General features: G+C 43.7%; 1 protein-coding gene across 1 annotated transcript in view; it reads right to left on the reverse strand.

Annotated features, from left to right (window-relative positions):
- The window catches only part of pappaa (pregnancy-associated plasma protein A, pappalysin 1a), a 271,059-nt gene that overhangs the window by 145,617 nt on the left and 104,349 nt on the right, over positions 1 to 21,093 (reverse strand). The window contains exon 7 of the mRNA XM_034192054.1: positions 19,232 to 19,733. Coding sequence (XP_034047945.1) covers positions 19,232 to 19,733 — 502 coding nt within the window. The remainder of the gene's footprint in view (positions 1 to 19,231; positions 19,734 to 21,093) is intronic.

Raw genomic sequence — 21,093 nt, forward strand, 5'->3', positions numbered from 1 at the left:
TCGGCCTCCATAGATGCCCACCAGAAGCGCTGCCGGACAACTGCCATGGTCCTTCGCACCCCCGGATGACAAGAGAGCTTGGAACCGTGACAGAAATCCAAGACTGCAGCTCTGGCCTCTGGTGGGACATATAGATGGTTCTTCGGCCCAGTTCTGGGGTCCAGGTTCCATGCCAGGGCCTCACGGACGGTCTTCTCCACGTCCCAGGTGAGGGTAGCCACGATAGTGGACTCTGGAATGATGGGCTCCGGTGGATCCGACAGCTCAGTTTTGACTTCGTCTTCGTGTACCCGGGACAAGGCATCTGATCTTTGGTTCTTGGTCCCTGGGGCGATAGGTGATCCGGAAGTCAAAACGCCCGAAGAACAGTGACCAGCGGGCTTGCCTGGGGTTCAGCCGCTTGGCGGTCCTGATATACTCCAGGTTCCGATGGTCAGTGAAAACCGTGAACGGCACAGACGCTCCCTCCAACGGGTGTCTCCACTCCTCAAGAGCCTCTTTCACCGCAAGGAGTTCTCGGTTGCCGACGTCATAGTTCCATTCAGCCGGGGTCAACCTGCGAGAAAAGTAGGCACACGGGTGAAGAACCTTATCGGTCTCTCCGCTCTGGGAAAGCACGGCTCCTATCCCTGAGTCAGAGGCGTCCACTTCAACCACAAACTGGCGGCCAGGGTCGGGCTGCACCAGAACTGGTGTGGTCGAGGACCGTCGTTTCAACTCCTTGAACACGGCTTCGCACCGATCCGACCAGGTGAAGGGGACTTTTGGAGAGGTCAGGGCTGTCAGGGGGCTAACTACCTGACTGTAGCCCTTAATGAACCTCCTGTAGAAATTTGCAAAGCCGAGGAACTGTTGCAGCTTCCTACGGCTTGTTGGTTGGGGCCAATCTCTCACCGCCGCAACCTTGGCCGGATCAGGGGCAACGGAGTTGGAGGAGATGATAAACCCCAGGAAGGACAAAGAAGTACGGTGGAACTCGCACTTCTCGCCCTTCACAAACAGCCGGTTCTCCAACAACCGCTGCAGGACCTGACGTACATGCTGGACATGAGTCTCAGGGACCGGAGAAAAGATTAGTATATCGTCCAGATATACGAATACGAATCGGTGCAGGAAGTCCCGCAAGACGTCATTAACCAAAGCTTGGAACGTCACTGGGGCGTTAGTGAGGCCGAACGACATGACCAGGTACTCAAAATGACCTAATGGGGTGTTAAATGCCGTCTTCCACTCATCTCCCTTCCGGACCCGAACCAGGTGATATGCATTCCTAAGATCCAACTTTGTAAAGATTTTGGCTCCATGCAGGGGGGTGAACATGGAATCTAACAAGGGCAACGGGTATAGATTGCGAACCGTAATCTCATTCAGCCCCCTGTAATCAATGCATGGCCATCTTTCTTGCCCACAAAAAAGAAACCTGCACCCATTGGGGAGGTGGAATTCCGGATCAGCCCGGCAGCTAATGAGTCCCGGATGTAGGTCTCCATTGATTCGCGCTCAGGTCGTGAGAGGTTGTACAGCCTGCTGGACGGGAACTCCACGCCTGGAATCAAATCAATGGCACAATCGTACGGACGGTGCGGGGGAAGGGTGAGTGCCAGATCCTTGCTGAAGACGTCAGCAAGATCGTGGTACTCAACCGGCACCGCCGTCAGATTGGGAGGGACTTTGACCTCCTCCTTAGCATGTAAACCGGGAGGAACCGAGGAACCTAAACACACCCGATGGCAGGTTTCGCTCCACTGAACCACCACTCCAGACGGCCAATCAATCCGGGGATTATGTTTCAACATCCACGGGTAGCCCAAAATCACGCGGGAGGTAGAAGGAGTCACAAAAAACTCGATCTCCTCCCGATGATTTCCAGACACCACCAGAGTTACAGGTTGTGTCTTGTGCGTGATTAAAGGGAGAAGGGTGCCATCTAGTGCCCGCACCTGCAATGGCAAAGGGAGCGCCACCAGAGGGAGCCCTACCTCCCTAGCCCATCTGCTGTCTAGCAGATTCCCTTCTGACCCCGTGTCCACCAGTGCTGGGGCTTGAAGGGTTAAATCCCCGCTCAGGATTGTAACTGGGAGTCGTGTGGAAATATGTGTGTGTCCCACGTGAATGTCTTGGCCCACCCTAAGCCCAGTTTGTAGGGGCGGGTGTTGGTGTTTAACCGCTTGGGGCAGTCTCTTAGCTGATGCTCACTCGAGCCGCAGACAAAGCACTCCCCGCGGGCCAGCCTCCTCTGTCTGTTAGGTGGTCTAAATGTGGCCCTGCTCGTGTCCATAGCTTCGTCAGCAGGGGGAGCTGTAGCCACACGGAGCATTGAGGCTGTGGAGCGTGGGGAGGGCGGAACCTTTTCGGACCCGGAAGGGAGAGGGACGGCGCGTGCCCGGCCACGTCCTTCGTCTCGCTCCCGACGGCGTTCCTCAAACCGATTGTCTAACCGTATAACAAGATCAATAAGCCCATCTAAATCCCGCGGTTCTTCCTTAGCTACCAGGTGCTCCTTCAGGACCAACGACAGTCCGTTTATGAAGGCCGTGCGGAGCGCAACGTTATTCCAGCCGGACCTCGCAGCTGCGATGCGGAAGTCGACTGCATATTCGGCTGCGCTCCGGCGCCCCTGTCTCATTGACAGCAGCACTGTTGAAGCAGTCTCTCCTCTGTTAGGGTGACCAAAAACCGTTTTGAACTCCCTCACAAACCCAGTATAAGTGGTAAGGAGCCGTGAATTTTGCTCCCAAAGCGCCGTAGCCCAAGCGCGTGCCTCACCACGAAGCAAGTTAATGACATAAGCCACCTTACTGGTGTCAGACGCGTACATTACGGGACGTTGTGCAAAGACGAGCGAACACTGCATAAGAAAGTCCGCGCACGTCTCCACACAACCTCCGTACGGCTCTGGGGGACTTATGTACGCTTCAGGGGATGGTGGGGGGGGGGTCGTTGAACGACCAGTGGAACGTCTATATTCTGCACTGGGTTGGCAGGAGGAGGAGTTGCAGCAGCGCCCTGAGCGCGCGCTTCCACCTGTGCGGTGAAAGCCTCCATCCTGCGATTAAGGATGACGTTTTGCTCGGTCATCAGATCCAACCGAGCGGTAAAGGCGGTGAGGATTTGCTGCAACTCACCAATCACGCGTCCTGCAGACGCCTGTGCACCCTGCTCTTCCATTGGCTGTTCAACAGATGGGTGACGCCCCTCGGGATCCATGACGCTGGCCGAGATATCCTGTTGGGAAAGTGTAGTGACACGGACCCACTGCTGGCCCACCACTCTGGTGGTGGGCCAGCAGTGGGTCCTCTTCTGGCGGCCCACAAAACAGAACTAATTACATTCAGCTGGTTTATTGGGAACATGGAACAAATCTTTGGCTGGACTTTTACTTTCTGAAGCTGGATTTGACACCTCTGGAAGATGGGAAGATGGAAATGTGAACCAGTAGCAGTGTAAGTTAAGATGCTGTTATACACGTAAATGGCCTGGGGCCTCATTTATAGCAGTTGCACATGCATGAATGATGTGCAAAACAAGCATAGGTTGAGATTTATAAAAAGTAACTAAATGGCAAAATGTTCACATATGAACACAAATTGTGATGCATGTGCACAAACATTCTGGAGAGGGTTCAAATGTGAGTGGCAGCATTAGACACAAAATGATGCCACATGCTACTGAGTCATAAGTCAAACTCAAGTCAAGTATGGGAGCATGTGCTGGTGCTACACTTCACCACATCCATGAAACCATGGAGCCACCTTGGGTCCTGGGTGGTTGGTGCACTTGAATCAGACTCAGCATTAATACTGCCACTGTAACCCAGTACAACCTACCACAAGAATGGGTGGTTGGCATCTGAACTGGCCCACCCACTAGCACTTGTGCTGCTGAAGAGGATGGCATGACGAAAAACAAGACCTGTCAAATGGCGGATGAACTCCTTGGGAGTCGACGGCGATCATGCTTTTTTATGTTTTTATTTTTATTCATCTTTTAAATTTGTTGCCATGGATGTGTGTGTGTATCCTGGGCATGGTTCTGCATCCATAACTGTAGGTGGTCTTCCAGCCCACAGTTAATCTTTTATGGGGGTTGGTGGAGGAATTAACACTTCAGACACCATAAAAACAAAAAAAGAAGGATTCTTGGTTTGTGGGAATAACTCTGCCACTGCCTTCCATCAGAAGGTACCGCCCATTATGATGGAGCTGGGGAAATACCATTTGGAACCTCATCTCCAGTGAAGAAGAAAGCACAGGAGAGTACCAAGGGTCTTTGGGGAATAGCAACTGGTGTGGTCATCCACTGCAAGGTGGAACCCGGGTCCAAGCCTGTGGCACTCATGCAGGTGAACATCTGGAACATCCTTTCACTCAGTAAGAATGGCCATCTTTCACTGAGTTATAACTCTTAAATTTAATTCCACTTAATAACACACTTCACATATACATGAAACATATCATGAATTTAAAACAAATAGCATTGTTTGATGGGATACTGACCCATAATTATTCCAGAGTGACTGTTTAATTGTTAAATATACAAAGTGACTCTTACATCAAATTACATGTTTAATATGTCATTAGAGCACCGTAGCTGCTGAAATGTAAATATATTTGTGGTGGATATGACTTGATTATCACATCACTTGAACAAGGTCCTGCCTGCTATAATCACATTAAACAAATTGTTTCCTTCCGGCAATTTTTGATTAAAAATGGGCCCAAATTATTTTTACTGCTCAGACTTTATTAGAAGAGATTTGAATCATAATAAAGACAGCAATGTGATTATGTCACAGCCATGCAAAGATTCTGTGACAACTGTAAAGATAAACAACTGTCTAGTTATGTTGTTATTTGTAAAGTTTCATGTTGGTTCTTGTGGTGAGCTTGGTAAAGCTTATTAAAGTTTGCTAAAGTTATGTCCATAAGTGATTGTGTTGTTTAAATTAAGGATAAAAATTGAGGACCACAAGTGAATGGCTGGATTCAAAACCCCTTGTGGACTTGCCGTCACCACCTTGTGTCACTTTATTTATTGTTTCTTTTCTTGCTCTTTCTCTCAGTTGCCAGGATAACTACATGTTTCAGACTTCATATGTATGTTTGAATATTTGTGAGATGTTTTGCATTGACCATTTGTGCTGAATGCGGGCAAGTAGAGGGCAGGATATGAGGCAGATCAATGTGCACACAATTCAAAGTAGCGTCTGATTTGTAAAGATGGTTTTGCTTGCAGGTGTGCATTTGAATGGTTTTATAAGAGTAATTTTTTTTGTTTACATGCATACTCTTTGTATGAATCCTACAAAATGTTTTATAATTGAGGCCAAGAGTTTCATTGCATTAACTTTAACAGTTGCAGTATTTATCTTCTCCACTGTGTGCTTTGTCTTATGGTGTAAAAACACATTCAAATTTTGGGTCACTTCAGGTCCATCCAATACCTTTCTGATTCACTTGATCAAAAAAGCAGTGAAGTAGCACTATGGGGAAGTTGAAGAATCAAATGCACGAGGCAGATATCTTCCACTCCGTCATTTCTCACACCCATGCAGTTCTAGAAAGTCTGACAAATGCATGGGACATTTACAAGAACCACAATGTCTGTCAGCAGTAGCTTTCAAAATGCAGCACAGCAAGAGCAGTAAAAATTGTTCCTGTACCAAAAAGGTTTCATCCCAAGACAAACAGGTCTTGAAATGTTTGTCCTTCCTCCTCTCCCCTGCTGTTTTTCCTCTGTTTCTTTCCAGCTACCGTTTTATTTTATGCTCGTCACCTTTATCCATTTGTTCCATGTTTGTCCCTCAGATTCCCAGCAGGACAAAAGTACACAAAGATTAAGTTAACAGAAATGTAAAAATTCCCAGACCTGAAAGAAGCACCAAAGAGAAGCACCCCAAAACAAAATTAGTGGCTATTGTAGGATATTTTGGCCAGCTTTGGTTTATTATTAACATGGGATGTTTGACTTGACAGACAACACTCCAAAGCTGCATTATGTCCTGTTCTGCAATGTTGGCTCTTGCAGACTTTAGTCAAACATGTCTCTCTAATTCAGTTAGGTTAGCCTGTGGAAAAGTCAAACAGGATGAGACTTAATCTTTGAGGACAGCACACAAAGTACAGATAGAAGAGAGCAAATGATCTCAGCTTTGCAGCACTCAATTTGCTTTTTCGTGCTCTGCTTTAAAAACCTAAACTCACACAAATCAGAGTTTTGTGCATTCAGCACCATACTGGGTCGAGTTACAAATTGATACACCTGAACATAACTCAGATGATTTCTCAAAGTAGCTCTCACCTGGCAGCGTTGACCACCGAATCTTCCCAAGCAGTAACACCACTCAGGAAAAGTCGGGAAAAGTCCTACCCGCCTCAGGAATGCCCATGCTCAGGTCAAGATGATTTGTGCCAGACCCGGCTTAACTTTATATATCTCCAAATGAACGTTTTGTACACTCCACCCTCAAATATTGATATCCTGGGGGAATTCTTTCTGTGCTCTACATTAAAGTTGGACTAGAGATGAGCATGAGGAGGCCAACACTGTTGGGAATCTTATTGTTCTCCCAAAAATTTGGAACATATTTAAAACTGGCACAGGTTAAATCAACCTTTCCCAAACTGTTACAATCTCTGCCAAACAGAATTCCAACTTTAACCCAGGATGCACCAAATTGTACAGAGGAGCTTCATGAGAAAACTTGATGCCAAACCCAGACAAGTCAGGCCAAACAACAAAGGAATTCAACAAATAAGAACTAGAGTGCCAATGGCCCTGTGGGTTACCGGCTCAATTAAAGCCCAAGGCAAAATGGCCATTTTTGGCATAAAAATTATTGCCATTTCCAAATGAACGAATCTATGCAAATAATTTTGGGATGGGAACAATACCAAAGACCATTATTGTGCCCTTGTTAAATTAAAAGAAAACTTATCAGCCCGTTTTTGAGAAAAGTGGGTCCAAATACCCAAATTGGTTGTTTATACATAAAAATGGCCGCCATTTCCAAATGAACAAAACTATGACTATAATTTTTTTGACATGAAAATCCAGAGATGTTTAATCTGGTTCAGGTCTGGGCTCTGGCTGAGCCTCTCAAGGACCTGAAGCCACTCCTTTGATATTTTGGATGTGTGCTTAGGGTCATTGTCCTGCTGAAAGCTGAACTGTCGCCCCAGTCTGAGGTCAAGAGTGCTTTGGAGCAGGTTTTCATGCAGGATATCTCTGTACATTGCTGTATTCATCTTTCCCTCAATCCTGACTAGTCTCCCAGTTCCTGCCACTGAAAAACATCCCCAAAGCATGATGCTGCCACCACCATGCTTCACTGTAGGGATGGTGCCTGGTTTCTTCCAAACATGACTTCTGGCATTCACGCCAAAGAGTTCAATCTTTGTTTCATCAGACCAAAGAATTTTGTTTCTCATGGTCTGAGAGTCCTTCAGTTGCCTTTTGGCAAACTCCAGGTGGGCTGCCATGTGCCTTTTACTAAGGAATGGCTTCTGTCTGGCCACTCTACCATACAGGCCTGACTAGTTGATTGCTGCAGAGATGGTTGTCCTTCTGGTAGGTTCTCCTCTCTCCACAGAGAAATGCTGGAGCTCTGACAGAGTGACCAGCGTGTTCTTGGTCACCTTCCTGACTAAGGCCCTTCTCCCCAGATCTCTCAGTTTAGATGGGCGGCCAGGTCTAGGAAGAGTCCTGGAGTGATGGATCTAAACTTCTTCCATTTATGGATGATGGAGGCCACTGTGCTCACTGGTACCTTCAAAGCAGCAGAAGTGTTTCTGTGCTCTTCCGCAGATTTGTGCCTCAAGACAATCCTGTCTCGGAGGTCTACAGACAATTCCTTTGACTTCACGCTTGGTTTGTGCTCTGACATGCATGGTCAACTGTCAGTTTTGAGCTTCACAGCAAAGGCTGTGACTACTTAAGTACATGTGATTTCTTAGTAGTTTTTTTTTATTATTATTAATAAATTTGCAAAAATCTAAAAAAAACCTAAACTTTTTTCACATGGTCATTATGGGGTATTGTGTGCAGACTTTTGAGGAAAAGAATGAATTTCATCCATTTTGGAATAAGGCTATAGCATAGCAAAATGTGGAAAAAGTGAAGAGCTGTGAATATTTTCCGGATGCTGTGTATTTCCTGATTGTCTTAACATACATTTGGTTCCCAGGACCAATTGTGCTTCTCATCATAGCGTGACGCCATTTGTTTAACCACGGCCTTCAACCTGTTCCCAATTAGGTACATGCTTCAGTCATCTTGACCTTCTTAACACCCATGGTGTGTCAGGCACTGCATCTCCTCATGAGGAAGACTGAAGAAACAAATGGAACCATTTGGAACCAGTCTTCTATATGCAAGATAACAGACATCTGTATATACACTTAGTAAAGTCGCCATCAATACCAGTAAAGAGTGTCACATGCTTTACAGTATGCAAATCACAGTCCAACAGGTTTTATTTCAGAAGCTTCATGCTATAAAATAAGATTTCATTGTGGGTGCTTCCAGACATTTTTCTCAATTCCCCTGCAGGAATAAAGGTTTAACTGTGGTTTTCTCAAAGTCAGGCAAAAGGCCCTTTGTAATACGCCTTTCAAAGGTGTTTTGATAGCACCAGGTGATTGCACATGGAGTAATGCGTGAATGTGTGCGCCCTCACTGATGTGAGCGCTTCTTGTATGTGTGAGCATCCATATGGCTGTGTTTTCCTTCTGCAGCTGCTTGTTGTTCTTGGCTAAGAGATCCCAGATGAAAAGAACAGATAAATTTAAGGAAGTTGAGTCTGCAAGAATAACAAACAGGGCAATACTCACTTTGTAAATGTGACAGCTGACGTGCATTTGAGGTTTCACTGCAGTTAGCGTTGTGTCCGCAGCCTGTTTGGAAATGTCCTCCTTATCGTGTCTGGACCTTGTGGATTTATGTGCAGTTGGATACCGTGGAAATATGTCACGCTGCAGATCTAAGGTTTACCAACCAGGAGTTTAGATGTAGATTAAGAGAAATAAGAGAAGATATTTTTACAATAAATTCAGGCTAATTCAACACTATTTTTTTGGCCTGGCTGTCATCTATAATATACTGGATTCAGATGTGCAGAATAGCAGAATATAGCCATCCTTCCCACTTACAGTGGCCAGAGGATTAGACAATAATCTTTGCTCATTATGTGAAACACATAAAAGCCTAGACACATCACTACAGTTTGGCCGTTATGCTTTCTGAGGTGAAGCAACAATTTCAGATGTCAACACCAAATTTCCAAGAGTATTTGCTCATTTTCATTGCTGCTGATAGCAAGTGAGATGTGTAAAGCGACTGCTGAGAACTCACGTTCTTGAATGTAGAGTGAATTAAGTCCTATACAGGCCCAGAGGTTCATTTGTACTGGTGATTATCTTCATATTCTGTAGCAGTAGCAGAAGAGAATACGCAACTCCCCACAGAAAAGATGGCAGTCTGAAACAGATTAAGTTCCCAACCTAAGATGGAACTCATTTACACTAGGGTGGACCAAGACAATGCAGATGAAGTGTCTTGTTGAAAGACAGACAGGTAGTATAAGCGGGAGTCAGGAATACATAGTGTTAGCTCAACTCCAATCTCACTGAGCTACCTGCTCTAAAAGTAAGACCCTTCGGCTGCTCCCTTGTTTTGCGCTTGAGGTTGCAGATCGGAGGTGGATCTGCATATTGATTTTGACATAAGTTTTACCTCGGATGCTCTTCCTGGCACAACTCCACATTACATGGAGAGTGGGCATGGTGGGGAGGTGGTGGCGGTAGTAGTGGGGGAGTTGAACCAGAAACCTTCCGCAACGAAACCAAGCGCACTAACCATACGTATATATGTATATATCAAAGTCGTGGTGACAGCACAATAAAGACCTTCACAGTAAAGGTCATAATGTCATTGCAACCTCTGGTGCTGAAAAATTCAGCCAATTCAGAAGTGCCAAATCCTGCAGTTCTATTAATGACTATTTGAGCCTGGTCCCAAAAGTGAGTCAGCACCTATGGAGGGTCATGTTAACATCTCCAACTTGGCAGAAGAAATACTATTTAAAATCTGGTTTAAAAAAAATCATGTTTGACCTCTAGATATAATTTCTAAATTCATGACAAATGTATGGGGATTACATTTTTATATAACTCATCAGTTTAAGCTGTTTTTTTAAAGTCATAACGTGATGATTAACTGGGGGCTTGGATGCTTTGAGTGACAGTTAGGATGTGCTATCGGGCCAGCCATCCGCTAGCCACCTGAAGTTGCTGCTAATTGCTGTGAACATGAGTAATTAGCATATTTGTTCTTTCTGAGCATTTTATTACAAATATCTGAGATACTATGACTTGCTGTTCAGTTAGTTGTAGTCATAGGCATCTAATATGTCTGTGCTCCAGTATTTCCAATTAGTGTAATTTTAATATCATGTAATCAGTATGCTAATGCTGTTAATATGAATTAGCTAGTATTAATATCTTGGTAATGTTATGTTGTAATGTAACTACTGCCTGACATAATTTTTAATACCTGCACGCAAGCCACATGGTGTTGTACCTACTGCTCAGTGTGCAAAAACTATGTTTTAATCAAATGCCCAAACCAAGATTAGCCCTAGCTTGTTTGTTAACTTCATGATGAAGGGCGTGTCTGGGCTTCATTTGCCTTACCCAGGTCCCACTGGTCTTGCCAACACTCTACCGCTTTACCCATCCGTGGGTTGGCCGGGAATTCTGTGAACTCAAGCTCTCAAGATAGTGACATTTGGAACTGCCCAAATCGTGTGTCAAAGCAATTCTTCAGAAAACCTCTGGGCGACGTCACAGAGTATATGTTGAGTATATCCAGTCCATGGTCATGACTCTAGCCATCCCATGGCACCGTTTTTTTTAAACAGTTTTTTAAATTTTAAATAGCAATGCTTCCCATTGTTAATCTCTCCTGACGTCTAGCTCCCCACACCACATCGGACATTAATGTGAAACAGACATCTTATTCTTCTGACAGCTCCCTGATGTATGATCCCATACCTGAAGCATTTGTCTGTATCCTGGCAAGCTCACTCCAAACTTATTACTGAAACCTTGTTTCAAATTTTGTGTGTGCCTAAAATCACAATGTACCCCCAAGAAAGGCAGCAACTGCTCTTTTGGCTTTTGCCAAAACCCGTTCAACTCCAGCCCATTAAATGTAACTTTCGCTTGAAAGCCCCATATTAACGAACCTGCCACCCCACTTCTGACATCTAATTTGACAGCAAGCCGGCTGCTCCTTCTTGAAATATGAAGTGCTGAAGGAATTTTGGTGACTGGGTTCAGACATCTCAGGAACCCGCATCCACTGACTGCAAGACATGAATACTGTATGGTTCATATTAGCAGGATTACACAAGGCTGAATGCCAACAACCAACTCCCGAGAAAAAAAATGAGAAACGAGTGAATCCAGTATCGAGCAATGTGCCCTGGCAATAAGAGATTCATGAGAAAATAACAAGCTCTTTAAGGGGCAGGTCAACCTGATATGAGAAGAAAGAAAGGTCACCATGTGTCGATCTACAACTAATAAAAGTTGAGGGGAAGTAAAATGTAATAGGGAGGCTTTTATTGTTTATTTTGTTTTTTTTATGTGTGTGTGTGTTTTAAAGCACAATCTGGAATCTTAAATGCATGTTGGAACTGCTAATGAGCTGGAATTGTCGTAGTATACAAATATTTTGACTGCCGGAATTTGAATTTGTTGCTTTTTCCATTTAGCCAGGAAGCTTACAACACAACGTATATAATCTTTGCTGATTTTCACAGAGACCTAAACCAGTTGGAGCAGCAGCAGCAGACTTTTCAGCAGAGATGGCAAAAGGACCTATGGAGGCTATAATGGGGCAGATTTTCTGAAAAACTGGGGAAGAGTCGGATTGCGGGGGGGGGGGCTAGTGAGCTGCCCTCTCCCTCATTTGGCTGGGAGGTCTCTTCACATCAGGTCTGAGATAGGTTTTGACTCACTGACAGCTCTGAAAGCCATGTCAGGAAGAGGATTAGCCCATAGATGGGACGCTTTTCACAAGGATGGGGTCAAACTAACCCAACGCTCTTACTTATTCTCCTCACACAAGCTTAGCAATAATTTACCCCCAGCTGGTCCAACTTTCCACCTCTGCATCTTCTCTTCACTGCACCCTTCTTCCTCCCCACCATAATTTACCCCCTCACCCTGACCTCTCAGCCCTTAGCCGTTTTAAACAAACCACCACCCATGAAAGGGGCTGAGATGTGAACCGTTCCGCTTGCTCGGGGCCTCAACCTCAGGTGAAGGCCAGTGGCCTGTCGAGAAGAGGTCACCCACCCCCTCTCATCAAGACTGCCATCGCTTTATCCAACTCCATGGAAATATGCTAGAACAGGAAGCGAACATTGACTGTCCAATTACCTTACTGTGTTGAACTTTCAGGTGAAGGCTATGTTTGTTGTAAGACAGCAACTGTGATAATGATGTATGACAGCAAGGGTGGTGAGGCATTACATTAACCAGAGGGTATAATGGCTGATTATACTCACATCACAGACTACAGTGCCTGCTGGGTTCTTCTGGCTTCCAGTACCCCTGTAAGACTTGACTTTATGTTGGACTTCTTCTTGCTCAAGCCAGTGTTTTGCTACTAAAACTGTAACCTGTTTGAATTTTATATCACTTTAAGAAATAGTTACCCATGAAAACTAGTGACTTCAAATGTTATTCTAATATATAGAAAAGCATGAAGGCCAATGCCCCGAATTTAACCAATACCTGATAACAAATCTGAGAATGTGTGTCACAAAATTGCACATACAGTAAACTGTAATATGATTTTGTAAGTATATGTATGTTGGGGGGGGGTATCACGTTTCTTCGATGGCGCACTGAAAGTGAGACTGGGAAAGGGAGCGACATGGTTGATATACGGCTTGAATCAAACAAAGGTAGCTGCCAGAACTGCACACAGAATAAATTTTTAATGAGTTTATTTTGTCATTATTCTTGATACATAGTTGCATCAGGGTCTACTGCACTGATTATCACCTTAGTACTTCTTCTGCTTTCCTGTTGCTTAATCCTGATGAATTATACCTTAAGTGTAGTTTTTCTGGCCGACTGATTCTGTTTTCTTTTTCATTCTGTTCGAGATGTGGCTGGATCCACGTGCTGGATTGAATGATTTCTGTGGTGGATGAGGGACGGACTCTGCTGTAGGAACAGATCCAACAAGTGGCTCGATGACACCCCCCCCCCCCCGATGGTGGATTGGACGCGTGCATGGACTCTCATCAATTGTTGTTGTGTTCTGTGCTGTGTTGTAAGCCTTTTTGGCAGAATGGCCTAAGCAGTGGGTCACCCCTTTGAGTCTGGTCTGCTTAAGGTTTCTTCCTCAGTATCATCAGAGGGAGTTTTTCCTTACCACTGTTGCCTTGTGCTTGCTCTAGGGTTGGTAAGGTTAGACCTTACTTGTGTGAAGCACCTTGAGGCAGCTTTGCTATGATTTGGCGCTATATAAATGAAATAAATTGAAGAACTAAATAAATTGAATTATGCTTTAACATAGTGAAAAGGTGGCACCTTAGCGGAGTAGATATGTTACACAATTGTGCATTTTATGGTAAAAGCACCAAATTTTGCACAGACATTGTTTGATATATAACATTTTTTAAATTAAATGTCATGCCAAGCTAATTTTTTCAACCATTTTTTTTTTAATCAGCAAAATTGTGGTTGGATCCGGTGTCACCGACCGAACGCTCCCCCTAAAAATCGGTCCCCCTGATGACGTGGTTCACAGATTAACACCTCGTTTCTGCTTGAAACTGCACTCCAGTCATCATCTATCTCAGCGACAGATATTTGAAGCTTTTGTACATATAAATTCATCATTATTTCATCATCAAAAGACGGTGGAAGCAATCAGAGCGCTGCGGCAAGACAAGCTGCTAGCTGATGCATTCGCTGCGCATCAGTCATTTCAAAGCATCACGGAATTTCGTCGAGTTTCTGCTTAAAATGGCCTTGTTCCTGCTTAAACCTGACTTCAGAATAATTTAAGAGGGTTTACCTTCATCATCTGTTGGTTAATAATAACATTAACCCATTTGAGTGCTTTGGGTGAAGAGACTCCGTCTCAGATGTGCTGCTGTGGTCCGAAATGACACATGCGCAGATGCAAAAGGCAGACCAATTTTTAGGGGTGGACCGTTCGGTCTGTAACACCAGCATGTAAGAAAACATAGAAAATTACACTTTATTTGTGCTTGTATGACATAATAAAGATAAAGCATGAAAGAACAGCATGGCGGCCATGTTGCATTTTGCTATGTATTATCCTCAGGTTAGAAAGTGGGCATGGCATGATAGCTTTTTAAAAAAATATTATGATTATTAAACTATGTCTGTGCGATATGTGGTGCTTTTACTATAAAATGCACACTCGTTTCATATATTTGCCCAGTTCTATGTCACACAGACACAAAATGTCACTTTTTATGTTTTCTTACATACTGAATCCGTTCCAAACACAATTAGATTGATAAAAAACAAAATTTTACAAATTGAGCTAGGCATCATATCTCCTGCAATAGACTGGCGCCCTGTCCAGGGTGTATCCTGCCTTTCACCCTATGACTTGTGGGATAGGCTCCAGCCCCAAAGTAGTGCTTAATTGCATTTAATTATCAATCAAATTGACTAAAATGCCAATTTCGATAAAATGCCCAATTTCATCACAAATAAAAAATATATCACAAATAACTCATCTGATTGTGCCAATTTTTTGTTCTTTTCTCATTCATTAAACATTTTCTGTGTAATTTATTTTAAGGTGGGCATTTAATCAACTTTCATCAAAAAATGGGGTGGCCCTGGACCATGTGGCAGTCAAAGGGTGTATACATATACACACACACACACACACACACACACACACACACACACACACACACACACACACACACACACACACACACATATATATATATATACATATATATATATATATATATATATATAGCATGTCCCAAAAAAATTTACAACACTTAAAACATTTAAAACACTCGGTTTGACCCTTAAATGCTACAAACTTAATCACTTATGTTTCTTTTATACTTGCAGAGACCCTGAAGTTTATGTTGATGCCAAGCAAGACTCAGGAAAATGCAAAGATTAACCATACTACAGCGAACAAAAATTATTGAGTTTTTGGCACCAGACCAAGTGTGTCAAACAGGTGCAGCAACTTTATGCTAGACTGACAAAATGCAGGGCCAATATTGACATTGGTATGAAAAACTTCAACCTTTCAGCTTTCTATCCAGCCATAAATTTATTTCCTAGACAGAGATGTTTTGAATGTGATCCATTCTGGACGACACTCAAAATTCCAAAGTAAAAATAAATAAATAAATAAAATAAAATAAAATAAAAATCCATCTCCGTTCCACTCCACCAAAAAGCTGTGTAGGTGAGGGTGTAACTGACAAAAAAGTGGTGATGGGTGTTTTGGTGGTTTCCGTCACTGATAGTAACATACGTATATAGGACACAAAAACAGAAATGTGAATGAATGAAGAGCCAAGTGCACACATCTTAAACAGCCAGCTCCATAAAACAAATGACATTTATCATCACTTGTTCGCAATCCGAGCCGTTAATGTACCATGTCAATTCCAAGTTAAACAGTTAAATATTGTGATGATTGCAATTCGGACATTTGCTACCAAACGGCTCTCATCAGCTAACAGAGACAAGATCCAATGTGTTCCCACAGCAGCAGAAAAAAAGTCACCCAGTACGACTGACCACTGCCACTGGAATGCAACCACAGCTAGTGAAACAGACCACAGCAGTAAAACTATCTACAGTACATCGATAATCACTGAAGTGTGGCAAAACCCACAACCCTCCTGCAGCACTCGTTGCAACTGAACCAGGATGTGGCGTGGAGATGCTTGATGGAACTTAGGTATCAACACTCCATCCTGCATAACACATATCCTCGCCCTTTTGCCTCTTATCAAGCACTTTTCTTCTCATGCGAACCGCGCTGGCAGCACGGTAGTGAGACGGCATAACACGCAGCAGTGCCATGTATAGCACAATCTTTACCGAGTCAGCACATTCCATGAAAGCAAAGCGCTAAACTCTCACTGCCGTGTGCAGATAATACCTTCAGCGAGCCATCTGTTTGGCCTTGCTTCATAGAACATGGGAAAAAACAAATGTGGGCAACAATTGACCTGTGACTTAGGAAACAAATGTTGGGCAGCAGATTTGAAAGTTCAGAAGTAGCGGTAGCCGAATGCTGCTTCTGGGGGTACTGAAGAGGATATCTGGGATTACGGAAACATATTTTTGTGGATAGTTTCCATAGAAAAATAAACATCTCCTTGCTGTCATGTCTACACGTCCCTAATTACATCACATTAAGGCAGGAAATAAAAAAGACAACTGTTCAGCAATTCTTTGAAGAAAAATATTTGGGGTTAGAACAATTTATCCAAAGAATGTCTATTTTTTTTATCAGAAAGAAAAAGTAGTTGTGGTCATAGTTTGACAGTTATCTTCTATTTATTTCTCAATTCAACATCTTGGTGCTTTGTGGCATGCTTAAAGGGCAACTTAAAGGGGATTTTCCAACCTAGGCCCTCTTTGTAAATGTTTTTGGGTACAAATCATCTAAATATTCAGACATGACTTTGAAAATAGACTCCACACCTTCTTGGTTGGTTAACAGGAAGAAGCCCCTCAATGACAATTTGCATGGCCTTCATGGAAAGCGGTGTTGCCAAAAAAAAAAGGGTGAGCTAAGTTGTTGCCTATATGATCATTTTTAAATGTTTTTACCTCATTTACTGATGTGAAAATGCACATATGCACTTTGGTATGAATCTTCTCCATGCAACTACACACTTCTAATAACATTTTTGCCTATTCAACTGTGACACAACAGACTTTCCCTTGAGCCCATAGGCTTCCATTGACAGTGTTCGCAATACCAGACCGATCATTGATTTGGACCTGAATGAAAATTTGAACCAAAAATCACCTAAAAGTCCCAGGTTGAAAAATCCAGGAGTAAACATTAACAGGAAATGTCATAAACAATGAATGCTTGACCAAGTGATAGTACTCTCTGCGGAATCTCTTCACAGAGGCCATCTTCGAAAAAAATTTTCTACATTCCTTTTACACTTACATACTGTGTGTAGAGTCCCAAGTTGAATATCCTCACAACTGCACAATTTTAGTATGCTGGTGGATGTAGAAACTACTCTGCTATCCACAAACTAGTGTGTACCAAAGATAATAGCCAGCATTTTTAGAGGGGTGAGTCTTCTTTTCCATAAAAGGTGGACCTTTCTGATGGTGGTACGATTAAAAAAAGATATTTACCATACATATAAAGATGTGGACTTGATTAGGAAAACTGTTTAGGTTCCCCACTCCATCCCCTCGACTCCACCCCTGCCTACAGGCCTGTACAAATGCCTGTCCTTAGGGCCAAACTATTATGAAGCACAAAAATGTACTTGTCTAAAAAAGTACTGTTTTGTAGCCTTGTCATCTGTAACCATAAAGGAACAGTTACGTACCTGCAATAACTAAAATGTACCTGTATACAGTAATACCATATTGTACCCTTAAAAGGTACTAATCTGTCCTTGCATGGTCCCACCCAGGGGCAACTCAATGTGGGAAAAATTTTCCTGAAATCTAAATAAAACGTTTGACTCCTGTTTGCTCTAAGACAGTGGATCCTAATCTTTACCCAAAGGGACCCCAAACCAAGACATTTTTCAGCACTACTTGCTCTGCCAAAAGTTGATTAGCTCATTCAGGTGTGATGATGTGATTCTCATTGAGAAATGTTGAGGATGGACAGGATTAGGAATGAACATATCAGAGGGACAGCTTAAGTGGGACGGCTTGGAGACAAAGTCAGAGAGGTGAAATTGAGATGGTTTGGACATGTGCAGAGGAGGGACCCAGGGTATACAAGGAGAAGGATGCTGAGGATGGAGCCACCAGGTAGGAGGAGAAGAGAGAGGCCTAAAGGAGGTTTATGGATGCGCTGAGGGAGGACATGCAGGTGGTTGGTGTGACAGAGGAAGATACAGAGGACAGGGGGAGATGGAAACGACTGATCAGCAGTATATATATAAAATTTTAAGTCATGAAGTTATACATACTTAGCTGTGCGGTCATGTTTGAGTGACAGCTAGTGTGTGCCAATGCACTGTGTCCACAGACCCGCTAATAGAGGCAGCTAGCTGTTGTGGACCAACCGTGACTGTCCTTTCCGATCATTTTATTACAAATATGTGCGATAAAATGTGCAGAATATAACAGTCCATCTAAGATGTCTGTCCTCCAGTATTTCTGTCTCATGAAACGCTTAGGTTACTTGATTTGTATGATGGCACCGTTAGCACTGTCAGCCAGTCTCGGAAGCTTTGTAACATTACTTCTCCCGTTACTCCATGGTTACTTAGGCAATAAACCAGTCATAAATTTTAACACACGCACCCAAGCAACCCGTCACAAAACCATCGCCCAGTTCACAAAAATTTGTATTCATAAAGCACTGCTAGCTTTAGCTTGTTTGGTAACTCTAAGATGGGGGCATGGTTGAGCTTCATGTGTCCCACCCTGGTCAATCAGGTGTTTCCCAGAAGCCACCTCTTTATCCATTTATGAGGTGGCTGGAAGTTAGGTGCAGTTCAGCACTGTCAAGATGGTCACATCAAGAGCCGTGCTATTTGAGTTTCAAAACCGTCTTACAGAAAACCTGGATGATGTCATGGAGGGTTTGTGCAGTATATATACAGTCTATAGCTGTGATCAGCCAATCAAGAGCTAAGAAACACCTGACCGAGCCAATCCCCTATGGATAGGGCAGGCAGAGATAGAACATGTGCAGGTTAGGTTTCCCTGTGGAACGGGATTGGGAACCACAGCCCCAAGACGTCTCTTTCTCAAACAGGGGAGAGACATGAGTAGCAACAACTCCTTTTCATTTTAAGCAAATGCCACAAAATCAAGTATTTTCTTTGCGACTAGAATATCTGTGTTGAGACACTTATGTTAGCGTCATGAAAACATGTACAACATTATCCATTTAAATTCTGTGCATGGTGCTAACAGTAATAGCAGTGAAAAGTGAAAAATTATTCACCAACCAGGTGACTCACCTGTCTGTATACCGGCGGGTTGGTTCTTTTAAAATCAGGCCATGTGGTGCATGGGTGAACGGTGGCTGGCGCAACAGGCGGTAGCGTAGTGGTTGGCAATGCCTACACAGTGCATGGTTAGGCTTGGATGCCAAAAGGGTGGCATCAATCTCTAGGTGCTGGTCCATCGTGAAAAACTGGACCCCATAAACTTCTTCCTCGACATCTAACTTCAGAGTCAGAGGGGTGTCGCAGAAGACATTGCTGGGGCCCAATGAAATGTTGTTCCCATTGACGGTCAGCAGCAAGATATTATGGATAGCTGGCAATGCCGTTTCTTCGAGGCTGAAAAAGGTGACCCACACAGTGAGAGAGTCTGGTACCAGAGGGTAGAGGAATTCCAATTGAAGCATGCAACCCTGGAGAGGGCACTCGGCCATCCCAACAGCGCCTTGTTCATTCCCAGCATTGGGGCTCCAGGTGTGCACACTTGCCTCACAGGCTTGCTCCGCATCTGGAGGGCCTGTGGGATAAAAGTACAAAGAGTCAAACAACCAAAAAACTGATACAATGATCAGCGGTGGATCAGTGGTAGTTCCATCCATCCATTTTCTATACCAGTTTACTCCAAATAAGGGTCCCGGGGGGGGGGGGGGGGGGGCAGTCAGGCAGTGGTGGTTCCAATGTTTAGTTTAGTTTGTTGTTTTTTTTCCACCAAAGGGGGAAAAAAACAACAAAACCGTCTTACAGCTGAAGTGTGGAAATTAGCATTTTTGCTAAGTAAATTTCAAGTGTGTATAATAAAGATAATTATCCTGAAGGAAATTATTTTGCCAGAGTACAGAAACAGTAAACAATGGTTAGTTAAATACACAATTTCAGAAAGGGTTAGTATTAAATAGAAATCAATCAATCAATTTAGTGAAGGTGAAGCCTTTTATAAATCATGTAGATCTGGAAAAAGCCATTCATGCTTTTATTAGTTCTCGGCTGAACTATTGCAATGGGCTTGACTTTGGAGTCTCCCAGTCTTCCCTCAGTCAACTTCAGTTAGTTCAAAATGCTGCAGCACGTGTGTTAACGAACACACGTAGACGTGCCCACATCACCCCAATCCTCTACATTTTGCATTGGCTTCCAGTTCGGGGTAGAATTGATTTTAAAATTCTTATGTTTGTTTTTAAGGCTCTGAATGGTTTGGTCCCACCATACTTAGCCAAGCTGCTGACACATCGGGACCAAAACAGAGTTTTGAGATCTTCTAACCAGTGTGCACTAGAGGTTCCGAGGTCCAGATACTGCCATTGAGGAGACCGGGCTTTCTCTGTGGCCGCACCCAGACTGTGGAACAAGCCCCCCCCCCCCCCCCCCCCCCCCCCAAGAGCCGCACCACCACTGATCTGGGTCTTTTTAAATCTAACTTAATAACCTTCCTTTTTAAAATGGCTTTTGCACAACCAGCAGTGCTCTGACATTTTATTTGGTTATCATCTTCAAATATTTTGGATGTATATTTTTATTGATGTGCCGCACAACATGTTTGACAATATTGCACATAACTTTGAATAACTGAATAACTCTGTTTATGTATTCTACTGCAGAAGGGGGATGAATTACACAGTCTGATTGCCACAGGGAGGAAAGACCTCCTGTGGTGTTGTGTGGTGCACCTTTGTGGTCTCAGTCTACGACTGAAGGTGCTCTGACAGGACGATATTTAATTCACAAGCTGACACAAAATAGTGTTTTCCTGATCGTGGTTTTACGTCGTGATGTCGTATCTTTCTACTGCAGAACCTACATATTGATCTGGATCACTCCCAACAAATCCTGAGCCAGAATCCAGATCCAGATCACCTCCAAAACTCAATGGAGTCTTCCAT

The sequence above is a fragment of the Thalassophryne amazonica genome, chromosome 17 (genome assembly GCF_902500255.1).
Source record: "Thalassophryne amazonica chromosome 17, fThaAma1.1, whole genome shotgun sequence".
Lineage (NCBI taxonomy): Eukaryota > Metazoa > Chordata > Actinopteri > Batrachoidiformes > Batrachoididae > Thalassophryne > Thalassophryne amazonica.